Genomic DNA, 12,630 nt, shown 5'->3' with positions numbered 1-12,630 from the left:
ATTCTGCTCAAGGCATTTTCAGAATATGTGTGCTACCCAAATAATGATTAAAAGTAAGTCTTCGAGAACGGGCCAGGTGGCGCATTAGACCAGGCGCTCATCTCCTGTTTCCAAAATGCATCACAAACTGCTTGACAATTGCATTTACAACATAATTACCTATACAAACTTGTGTAACCAAGTACTTGTGCACAAAAGGCTGCACGACGTGCGCGTTGCCGTTAAATACACAGACGCGCACGGACGTGGATAGCCTATCTGCGTGCATAGTCTTCGATTAAACTGCGTTGCTTTTATTAGCGTCAATTCAGTTGTTGCATATAGTTTAATGTCTTTATTTCGGGATTATCAAAGTAAATTATAACTCAAACTTGAGATTTTACTGGGGCACAGCAGATTTTCACTGGGGCACATGCCCCATTAAAAAGGGTCTAGCAACGCACCTGCCCTGAAGCGGCTTCATAACTGCATCCATTTTTGCACGTTTCATTTGATGTGGTCATTTCACAGAAGTTGAAGACTCGTTCTCGCCCCCTACAGTGCAATTCCACTAGGTATACATCATCCGCGCTAAAATATCAAGGTGAAAGTCATCATAGCTTACGTAGTTTAGACCCAGCTCCCAACCCAACGTTGAGAATAGATTAACGACGATATTTTTTTTTATCGCCCGATAAGAGTCTCACGTTAACGCAGCACGTTAACGCCGATAACGGCCCACCACTAAATATGACGCAGTCTGCTGCAGCAGGTTTACGCTGCTGTCGCTTTAAGACCGGATGTACAGACACATCTGTTTTTCTCCCAACTGTTCAAATTCACTCAAGACAAAACCGACTGCATTTGCATGAATAATCTCCAAGACGGTGCATTTTGACATTACTTTTCGAGTAAGCGTGTGGCAATAACATGAAAAAGAATGCTTATTTCAGCATTCACATGCTGATTGAGGGGCGCTTTTGGTGAGCCTGCTTTGGGTGTTTGTGTATGCAAAGAAACCAGCAGGCTTTTAAGTACTGGCAAGACTTTTAGACACGTGTGAATACTGAATGTCACTTTCGTAATAATGTATTGAGTCAAAATTTCCATCAACTGTCCCTGGACTCGGCTGGACTCGGCAATAATTCCAGAGTACGAAAAGCTCAAGTCCGAGTCAAGTCCGAGTCAAAATGCATCCGAGTCCGTGACAAGTCCGAGTCCGCTAAAAATTGTACTCGAGATCGGACTCGAGTCTGAGTACAAGTCCGAGTACCCCAACTCTAATTTGCAGGGTATTTCTGTATTTGGTCGCATTTCAAGTACTTGCAGTGCGTTTCTGTATTGGGTCGCATTGTGAGTATTTGCAGTGCATTTTTGTTTTTAGTCGCATTGAGTATTTGCCATGCGTTTCTGAATTTGGTAGTATTATGAGTATTTGGAGCGTGTTTCTGTATTAGGTTGTGTTGTGAGTACTTGCGGCGCATTATGAGTATTTGGTCCCATGGTAAGTATTTGCACTGCATTTTTGTATTTAGTCGCATTGTGAGTATTTGCAACATGTTTCTGAATTTGTTCGTATTGTGAGTATTTGCAGTGCATTTTTGTATTTAGTCGTATTATGAGTATTTGGTCACATTGAGTATTTGCAGTGCATTTTTGTATTTAGTCGCATTGTGAGTATTTGCAGCATGTTTTTGTATTTTGTTGTGTTGTGAGTATTTGCAGCATGTTTCTGTATTTAGTCGAGTTGTGAGTATTTGGTCATGTTGTGAGTATTTGCAGCGTGTTTCTGTATTTGGTCGCGTTGTACCGTGCGTTTCTGAATTTGGTTGCATTATGAGTATTTGGTCACAATTTTAGTATTTGCAGTGCATTTTTAAACTAAAAACCTATCTTTTCAATAAGGCTTTTAATTCTGGTTGAAGCACTTTATATCCCTGTTCTATGTTTTTTTTGTTGTAGGATGGGTTTTTTTTTGTGGTTTTTCACCCTTTTTAGTGTATTTATCATCATTGTGTTTCTGCTGTTTTTAGTTTTTACTGTAAAGCACATTGGTCAATATATATATATATATATATATTTATATAAATAAAGTTGCCATTGCCATTGCCATTTTTGTATTAAGTCGCATTGTCAGTATTTGAAGTGTGTTTCTGTATCTGGTCATGTTGCAAATATTTGCTGTGTTGCAAGTATCTGCAGCACGTTTCTGTATTTGGTGGCATTGTGAGTAATTGGTTGCATTGTAAGTATTTGCAGGACATTTGTGACCCTGGACCACAAAACCAGTCTTAAGTCGCTGGGGTATATTTGTAGCAATAGCCAAAAATACATTGCATGGGTCAAAATTTTTGATTTTTCTTTTATGCCAAAAATCATTAAGAAATTAAGTAAAGTTCATGTTCCATGAAGATTTTTTGTAAAATTCCTACTGTAAACATATCAAAATGTAATTTTTGATTTGTAATATGCATTGTTGAGAACCTAATATGGACAACTTTAAAGGTGATTTTCTCAGTCTTTTTGATTTTTTTGCATCCTCAGATTTCTGATTTCAAATAGATGTATCTCAGATATGTATCTCCAAATATTGTCCTATCCTAACAAACCATACATCACTAGAAAGCTTATTTATTGAGCTTTCATATGATGTATAAATCTCAGTTTTGTCAAATTTAACCTTATGACTGGTTTTGTGGTCCAGGGTCACATTTCTGTATTTGCTCGCATTTCAAGTATTTGCAGCTTGTTTCTGTATTAGGTTGTGTTGCAAGTACTTGTGGCGCATTTCTGTATTTGGTCGCATGATGAGTATTTGCAGTGCATTTTTGTATTTAGTCGCATTGTGAGTATTTGCAGCGCGTTGCTGAATTTAGTCACATGAGTATTTGGTCGCGTTGTGAGTATTTGCAGTGCATTTTTGTATTTAGTCATATGAGTATTTGGTTGCATTGTATTTGCAGTGCATTTTTGTATTTGGTTGCATTGTGAGTATTTGCAGCACATTTCCGTATTTAGTCACGTTGCAAGTATTTGCAGCATGTTTCTGTATTTAGTCTAGTTGTGAATATTTGGTCGCATTGTGAGTATTTGCAGCGTGTTTCTGTATTTAGTCGAGTTGTGAGTATTTGGTCGCATTGTGTGAATATTTGCAGCACGTTTCTGTATTTGGTCACATTAGTGAGTATTTGCTGTGCGTTTCTGTATTTGAGAGCTGTAGAGAGCAGACGGCTCCTTATGCATTTAATCACTCTTGTGGTACTTTGATGTCATACCGATCTGTCTGTGCAGCTCCTAATTCCTAGAGCGCATTAGTATTAAATCTACTCAATCGTCATTACCGTTAGTTACTACAGTCTACAGTTTGCTACCTAGCTATGCCTTTGTCACATAAATGCATATTACCTGGTAGTGATAATTAACAAAACAGCTATGACTTCTTATTTAAATTAAGCTGCTAGAGGGAGCATCCATTGAGGTTGTAGCAGTATTTGACAGTTGAGAGAGACGGCAGTTTTCCGCAATTAGGCGTGGTTTCAGTGCCGACAACAGACACATCCCCAGCGTTTGAAAGCAGAGAGAATGTTAGCTTATTTTATTTTCTTGGCATTTTTTTTATCATTCAAATTTGGCCGGGTGGTTAATAACACATTTTTCTGTGGTGTGACAAACTTAATATTTGCTCTACATTTAATATTGCTTTACTCAGACTTTAAAACTAAAATAGCCTAATGCTTTTCTAAATTCTTCTTGATCTGCAGTTAAGTTCCTTTGTGCTCAGTTTATGCTTCAAAGCAATTTTTTATAAAAGCACTTACATAAATACATACACTGCACACTCATCATGAAACCTGACATATTAGCATATGATCATGCTTGCATATCCAATATAAAAAATTGCAAAACAATGGATAAAATTTTGTACATTGAGCCATTTTAAAGGCAAGGCATGAGCGTCAGATTACCAGAGGAAACCGTTCATTTCAAACCTTACACCACTCATTAATCACCATCAACCAATCAGTCTTTTATTCTGCCTCATAACACAAATGAAGCACTGCTGAGAACAATCAGCAGTTTTATAAGATGAAATGATTCTGGGAAACCAGACGTTCCATGCTCAGAAACGGGGGATACTGTATGTCAAAAGCAGTATAAAAATCAGCATTTAACATTCATTTGCTAAACTAAAAACATGCCATTTTGTTTTCAACAACTTCCAGTACTTTGGTGAAATGTATTAAAAAAAAAAAAGTTTTCCTAGTAATCTTTCAAGTGGAAATAAAATATATTTTAATGAGTTTATCCAATTTAATTTCTCTAAGGCAAACACTGGCTAATTAGATCATTAGAGTAACTGTAAGTGTTTTTCGTCAGTGCTTTAGTCTTATGAGTGCAGGGGGCTGAGCTCTAGTATCTAAGACTCAACCCTAACCATGAAACATGAACCTTGCACTTTTTAAAAATGATAAAAGTTGTGATAATTTTGGTAATGTGTAAGCTTGAGGGTATAAAATCCAGCACAATACCTTAATAACTCTGCGTGCTGCCCCATTGTGCAACAACCTATTAACCACTGCCATAGAACGAAACCCAACAGTACAGTTTGCAACAAAAAAATGTAATAAAAATGTGACCCTGGACCACAAAACCAGTCATAAGTAGCATATTTGTAGCAATAGCCAACAATACATAGTACGGGTCAAAATTATTGATTTTTCTTTAATGCCAAAAATTAAAGGATAGTAAGTAAAGATCATGTTCCATAAAGAAATGTTGTAAATTTCCTACTATTAATATATATAAAAAACGTAATTCTTGATTAGTAATATGCATTGCTAAGAACTTCATTTAAAGGTGATTTTCTCAAAATTTGCATTTTTTTTGCACACTAAGATTCCAGATATTCAAATAGTTGTATCTCAGCCAAATATTGTCCTATCCTAACAAATCATACATCAACAGAAAGCTCAATTTCATCAAATTTGACCCGTATGACTTTTTGTGATCCAGGGTCACAATTGATATAGCAGCAGATTTAGATTTGTGAAAAGTTTTGTTTAAACCATGAAACCGCATGTGTGCACACGAACAAAGATCATGAAGGCTAAAAGAGAAGTTGGACTGTAAACTTTCTGTGGTTTATTTCTCCAGCCTGTGGATCATCTCAACACAGGGCTATCTAACCCAGCAATCAGCAGGCCAGACCCTCATCAATTAAACAAAAAGACAAAAACAAAAGACATCCCTTTGACAAATAGAAACACACACACTTGTTCACACACACATCTCTACAGATGATCTTGAGGCCCTGTCCAAATACTTAAAAGATCTTCACCCATCCTCCTCTGCATTGAAACTGCCCTTTTATTTAAAATCTAGAATCACACAATCTCACAATGTACAATCATTACTTTACTTTTTCAGAATCTAGAATCTGTATTTAGAATATTTAGTTTTACAATTTCGAATCTCACAATCTTAATTGGAATCTTTTTAAAATCTATAATCTTACAATAGAGAATATTTTTTTGACACTTTACTGGAAATGTAATGACCAGGACACAAACAGTACGGATCATTTAAAGTATTTAGACAGGGTCAAGAATTTTTAAGGGGAAAGAAAATCACAACTAATTCCTGATTCCACATGACAAATCTCGAAACAGAGGGGTTCGATTTCATTTTCCAACCATCTTCAACCATCACAACTCATTTGAAATCTCAAATCAGTGAAAATAAAAACAGAAGAATGAAATGCATGAATCTGAAATGCAGGACAATCTCTTTAGGCTATCAGACATCAGTTGAAATGTGGCGAGCAGCCTACTTTCACCTTCCAATGCCAAATGCGTTGATGAATTACAAAAATTCTACACAAAAATCAGTAACAATTTAAAGTGAACGTAAACAAAGAAAGATATCAAACGAAAGAGTTTTTTCTCGCGCATGAACACAGTGAGACCAAGCCCTTTACTGTTAGATGATATGACAGAAGATGATCCATCTTTCCGATCGGCTGAAGGGCTGGAACCCAAAGGAAGGCAACAATTCGGGGCGAGTTCAGGACCATCCTGAAACTGTGTTAAATTTCCATAATATCTTAAAGAGACAGACTGACATAAAAAAAAGAAACAACACCAAACAAGTGAAAAGTGCTTGCACGTGGCACTCAAATGCAGAAAACTACAACCACTGGTGTAAAAAAAATGTTATGATATGAAAAACGTCCTAGACGATCAGTCATCCTTTTTATTGATTATAGATCTACTACGTGATTGATTGTAGGTAGTCCACTGGCTGAGATGAAGATTGATAGACAGGTCAGTGTGTGTCGTGGCCAGTAGGGGGAGCCCTGGCTTCAAATGGATAGCAGTCCGCCGTAACGTCCGCAGACGGGAGGTCCATCCTGATATGTGACACACTTGAAATCTCACATGCACACACATGCACTCAGACACACGTCAGCCTCTCCTTCATGTGCTAGATACCCTTCATTTCTACAAGGCTTGAAAAATACTTAAATTAAAAAAGGGCGAAACTCCTGTGGAAAACACTGTGACTCACGCGTTCCCGTCTCACGCACGCATACATAAACACACACACTGATACTCTAAAAGGGAGGCGTTCTCGTAAACATAACCAAAATGCCCGCTGCCCCTCGAACGAGGAGGATAACGGCATCAAACTCAAGTTTCTTTCTCCACGAGTCTTTCTCTCCATCGTTCGTTCTTTTTCCTGCAAGGTGGAGTGATGGGGAGATTCATATACATATGCGGTTCTGTTCTTTGAGATCGTTTGAAGGCAGACCACCAGGATTTAGAGGAAAGCAGTCCTTTCTCTCACGCTCTCTCCATCAGCGACCGTGTGAGAGTCTGTCCATCTGTCCATCCGTGTGCGAGCTCAGAATATCTCGGGCAGTGTGACGTTGCGGAGGAGCCACTGCTGCGAGCGGCCACCGGTGCAGTCCCTGACGCTGGGCACCTGACTGTCATCTTCAGACGCCTTATCCAAACACTGATTACTGTTCACATGTACCAGGCTCAGCTTCTGCAGGAAGAGGGAGACCAACATGCACTGTGTAAGACATCAGAGCAAAAACACTGGTACTTTCTTTGTAAATTAAAGGGATGGTTCATCCAAAAATGAAATTACCCCATGATTTATTCATCCTCAAGCCATTCTAGCTGTATATGACTCTGTTCTTTCAAAAGAATACAATCTTGAGTTACTTTAACAGCAGTGAATGGCTGTTGAGATTTTGAAGTCTAATAAAGTGCATCCATCCATCATAGAAAGTACTCCACACGGCTCTGTGGGTTAATAAAGGCCTTCTGAATTGATGTGCTTGTGTAAGAAAATGATCCATATTTAAAACGTTATAAACCATAATATCTAGCTTCCGCTAACTGTTGTATGCACATTCAGGAGAGAGTACCGTTTGAGCGAATGACGTAAGATGTAGGTGTAGCGTAAGCTCCTGTGAGAATATGCTAGTCTTTTAAAAACCAAGTTTTGTTTACAGCAAAGGAAAACCAGACATCTCTTGGCTTATATCACAATCCTCCATCGTTCTTCTTTACAAATCCTCGTTTTGTGCTTCTAATTCATGACCGGTGTTATGTTTTGTGCTTCTGCATTCATTACTTCCGCATTTGGTCACCGCGTTCACTTTTGTCTTCGCTGGAACGCTGCACTCTTATGCGTATGAGTTAGCAGACGCTAGAGATTACGGTTTATAAAATTTTAAATATGGATATTTCCCTTACACAAGCGCATCAATTTGCTTCAGAAGGCCTTTATTAACGCCCCAGAATCGCGTGGAGCACTTTTTTATGATGGGTGGATGCACTTTATTGGACTTCAAAACCTAAACAGCCATTCACTGCCATTATAAGGCTTGGAAGAACTAGGACATTTTTTAATATAACTCCTATTGTATTAGTCCCTAGGTATTATATACCCCTAGGGTGGCTTAAGGGTGAGTAAACCATGGGGTAATTTTCATTTTTGGGTGAACTATGTCTTTAACCCTCAAGCAGCCTTCATATAGCAGTTCTTAATTTGTCCTTCGTGATCAAATTTGAGCATGAAGGTGTTTTTTTTTTTTAATAAATGTCATATCACTGTCTTTCATAAACTTTCAATTTATGCTTTTTTTGTGATTTTTGGCATTTTGCATTTTTCATATAAAATATGCTTATTTTTGTGTTATCTTTAATATTTCTTATACAAATGGTGCCAAACAGGTAAGAACAAACAATAAACCAGTAACATGTTCCAGACTTTTTTTTTGAAAACATCAACAAATCTCATTCAGTGCTTTATATAGGGGTTTGTGTGTGTGCCACATTGAGAATCTTGTATAGGCTCACCTTTTTATTATGTATATGTATGATATGCTTTTTGTTGGATTTATTGATTTTTATTGGACAAATGAAAAAAAAAATAATAATTCTATGAATTTTAGTACTTCCCATTCACTTCCTATGGGTGCCCATTTTTGTCCACAAAGGATAAATTAAGAACGTAACTGTTGTATCAAGTCAATTTTTTTGGTGTGTGTTCAGGTGGCAAACTTAGAAAAAGTAGCCAAGTCTTGTACTGCCCAGAGGAAACTGTTAAAAAAAAAAAAGCTTTTGCCCAAATTTTACATTTTATGAAAAAAAATACACACACACACACACACACACACACACACACACACACACACAATGCCCTCCAGTAATATTGGCACCCTTAGTAAAAATGAGAAAAGATGACATCGTTTAAAATATTATTATAAATCTGCATCGTTTATTCTTTAGATCTTTCATTTGAAAAATTCACAAAATTCTAACCTTTCATTGAAGTAAAACGATGAAAAATTGGGGGAAAATCTCATTATGAAATGTTTTTTTCTCTAGTTCACGTTGCCCACAATTATTGGCACCCCTAGAAATTTGTCTAAGTAAAATATCTCTGAAGTATATTCCCATTATATTACAGTTTTTTAGCACACCAGGGTGGCTAGGAGTATAAAATTGTCCAGCAATGACTTTCTGTTCCACATGATTATAAATATGAGGAACACAAAAACCAAATTCCATTAATCATCCATCACAAGTAGTAAAACCAAAGAATGTAGTTCTGATATGCAGAACAAGTTTGTTGAGCTTCACAAAATAGAAAGTGGCTGTAAGAAAAGAGCTAAAGCATTGAAAATCCCCATTCCCACCATCAGGGCAATAATTAAGAAGTTCCAAAACAAACTCCAGCATATTCACTTGTCAGACATGATTGGAACTTCAAACAGGACTGGCTTCTATGGTCAGATGAAACTAAAAATTAGCTTTTTGGCAGCTAACCCTTCAGATGGTTTTGGTGCAGACAGGGATAAAAAAAAAAAAAAAGTACCCCATGCGCACGGTTAAAAATAATGCTGGGTCTTTAATGTTGTGGGCCTATTTTTCTGCCGGAGGTCCTGGACATCTTGTTTAGATACATGGCTTCATGGATTCTATCAAATACCAGCAGATAAAAAATCAAAACCTGACTGCCTCTGTTAGAAATCTTATAATGGGCCATGGTTGCATCTTCCAGGAGGACGATGATCCAAAACAAACATCAAAATCAACACAAAAATTGTGTCACTGAGCACAGAATGAAGCTTCTACCGTGGAAGTCCCAGTTCCCTGACCTGAACCCTGTATAGAAACTGAAGAGAAGCACCACCAACATGAAGCTGGGAAGAGAGAGATTCTGGAGAATCTAGAGAGATTCTTTTTGAAGGAATGACCTCTGATCTCTTGTCAGGTTTTCTCCAAACTCATTAGACATTGTTGGAGAAAACTCACAACTGTTATCTTGGGAAAAGGATGTTGCTCACTTTTGCTCATATTTACCAAGGGTGCCAATATTAGTGGAGGGCACTGTGAAAATGTGCAGGCCAGGTCAAAACCTTACCACTGAGCTGTGTAAATGCTATTACTTTACATTTTAGACCAGTATTCTTTAACTGTCTTAATGTTGTCAGTTCATTCAAACGCGTAAACGGGGAGCTAAAGATCATGTCTGACATTATGCTTAATTTGTCACAACAGAAAAGCAAGTTCAAGTTGCGCGCACTGCATTGTGGGATCCCATGCTGTGAGCTACATTTATACTGCACATTCAGGCAAAAGTAGTAGGTCATCCAGGTATTCCTGTGCTCAGTATTCATAGTGTAATATAATATTACTGATAGTAAGCACTATGCCACTCTGCACTATCCACGCGCGACTGGACAACCTGTGCGCTCCAGGGCAAAGACAAATTGTCGATGCACAGGTATTGCTTTACAGTGAAGCATGTGTGCGAGTGTGTGTAATGGGCCTTGGGTGAGCTGAGTGCTCTAGAGTTTCAGTCTAGCGGGAAGCATTAAGCCACACAGATAGAATTAGGATAGCGGTGGAACCTTTAAGACACACGGTGGAAGGTGTGAGGCTGCACGCACACGTCGACGAGCTTGCGAAGGTAATGTATGGTAATGCATGCAGGAGAGGTGCTCTCGTTGGCAAGAGATTTCCTGATCAGGCTCACTGTGAATCTCCCTTCCTTCCACTCTGTCTGTCTCCCTCTCTCCCCACGAGAAAAACAGAACCTTTATCTGACAGTGGAAAGTCTCTGCTCGAGTTCTCTATTCTGTGCAGCCTTCCGTCTCTCCGGGCATAGGGCCAGCGTGGTGGGGGCTTCAAATCTGGGGCGAGAAGGGGGAGGAGGAGGAGGCTTTGGAGTAACAGGCATCTCTTTAAGCCAACAGTAGAGGATTGCAAAAAGCAATCTTCCTCTTTCTTCCCCTCGGCTAATTCACTCTCCTCAGGCCTGAAGGTGCGTTAAAGTTGTAAACTAAAATGGAATGATGTATTTTTAAGATTGACAGCGAGGTGATTTAATCTAACTAAACTAGCATTCCTTCAACAGTGTTTATAAGGGAAGCCACGGGGCGTATGTTCATGCACATATATTACAAGAGAAGGATGAGTGGGCACCCTGCAGACAGCTTTAAAGGGTTAGCTGGCTGTCTTTGATGTTATATGACATATATGAGGCCCTTGAGGTGAAACTCAAGAGTTAAAAGCGCATCTGCATAAATGCATGCATGTATGTATGCGAAAACAGCCAAGGAACAACTCATGTGCAAAATGATTGTTTGGCACTTTTTTTTTTTTTTGCACGTTTTAGACCTTTGACATTAGATCTTCTTGAGGATCTCCTCCCTGCTGAGTTTAGCTCACACTCCAGAGTTGTCCAAGTCTGCTCCTAAAGGGCCACCTTCCAAGAGTTCAGCTCTAGCCCGAATTAAACACACTTGAACCAGGGAAAAAAAGGTCTTCAGGATCACTGCAAACGTCCAGGCAGGTGTGCTGGGGCTAAACTCTGCAGGAAAGTGACCTCCCAGGTGCAGGATTGCACACCCCTGGTCTGCTCTAATTATAAACAACTTAGTCTTAAACAGCTAATCAAGGTCTTCAGGATTACTAGAAATATCTAGGCAGGTGTGCTGCAGCTAAACTCTGCAGAAAGGTGACCCTCCAGGAGCAGGATTGGACAGAATTGGATTGGGGGCTCGTCCGGGATCAAACAATGTGTTTAGGGAGTATTCTGGATTCGAAACAAATTATGCTCTATGAGCAACATCTGGGGCATGTTGGTAATTACCACAAGCAACAATTTTCACTTGTCAGTTTGTGGAAACAAATATTTACATTATTTGACTTGCAGTGGAAGTCGAAGGGGAAGGCATTAAGGAACAGATTACAAGCATAAGCTTGTAGTTTCATTATAACACATTAATTCTGAACAATTGATACAAAAGCATATATTTCAACTGTGAAGCTGTCCTTATAACAACCTATTTAGGTATCTTTATGCTCATCAAGCAAAAGACTTTTTACTAGGTGTAGCCAACTCTGCTCCTGGAGGACCACTATCCTGCAGAATTTAGCTCAACTCCTAATCAATCACACCTGAACCAGCTACTTACAGTCTTTACTACTTGTTGGCAGGAATGTTGGAGCAGGGTTCAAACTGAAGTGTGCAGGAAGGTTGCCTACCAGAAGCATGTAGCATTTGGCTGTAACTTTTAGCTCGCAATTCTAGTCTCATGTTCATGTGTTTAAAAGTATAGTTCACTCAAAAATGTAAATACTGTCATTAATTACTCACCCTCATGTTATTCCAAAATAGTTTGGAACAGAAATTAAGATATTTTTGATGAAATCCGAGAGCTTTCTGACCCTTCATAAACACCAAGCTACTGACACGTTCGCGGCACAAAAAGGTAGTAAGGACATTGTTAAAATAGTACATGTGACATCAGTTTTGTCGTCAACTGTAATTTGATGTAGCTATGCAAATAATAAATACCAGCCAGTGTTCTGATGTACAACCCAGATGCGTTGTGCCTTGTTTACTAGCAGAAGACGATGCACGCTATACATAAAAGTCTTCGTAGACATGTCTGAAGATTTTGAGAGGATGACTTGCAATTTTCTGCCCAGCTTTACTTAATTATAGTCAAAGACTGACACAGAAGACAAGAAATTGTTTTCTTTGCCCACAAAAAGTATTGTTATAGCTTCATAAGATTACAGTTGAACCACTAATATCACATGGACTATTTTAACTAGG

General features: G+C 38.6%; 1 protein-coding gene across 1 annotated transcript in view; it reads right to left on the bottom strand.

Annotated features, from left to right (window-relative positions):
- Positions 1 to 5,098: 5,098 nt before the first annotated feature.
- Positions 5,099 to 12,630, bottom strand: part of galnt1 (UDP-N-acetyl-alpha-D-galactosamine:polypeptide N-acetylgalactosaminyltransferase 1) — a 101,816-nt gene continuing 94,284 nt past the window's right edge. Inside the window, exon 12 of the mRNA XM_073846622.1 lies at positions 5,099 to 7,029. Within this exon, the coding sequence (XP_073702723.1) occupies positions 6,883 to 7,029 (147 nt within the window). The 3' untranslated portion in view covers positions 5,099 to 6,882. The remainder of the gene's footprint in view (positions 7,030 to 12,630) is intronic.

Source organism: Garra rufa, chromosome 9 (assembly GCF_049309525.1).
Source record: "Garra rufa chromosome 9, GarRuf1.0, whole genome shotgun sequence".
Lineage (NCBI taxonomy): Eukaryota > Metazoa > Chordata > Actinopteri > Cypriniformes > Cyprinidae > Garra > Garra rufa.
This window is presented reverse-complemented; position numbering and strand designations above follow the sequence as displayed.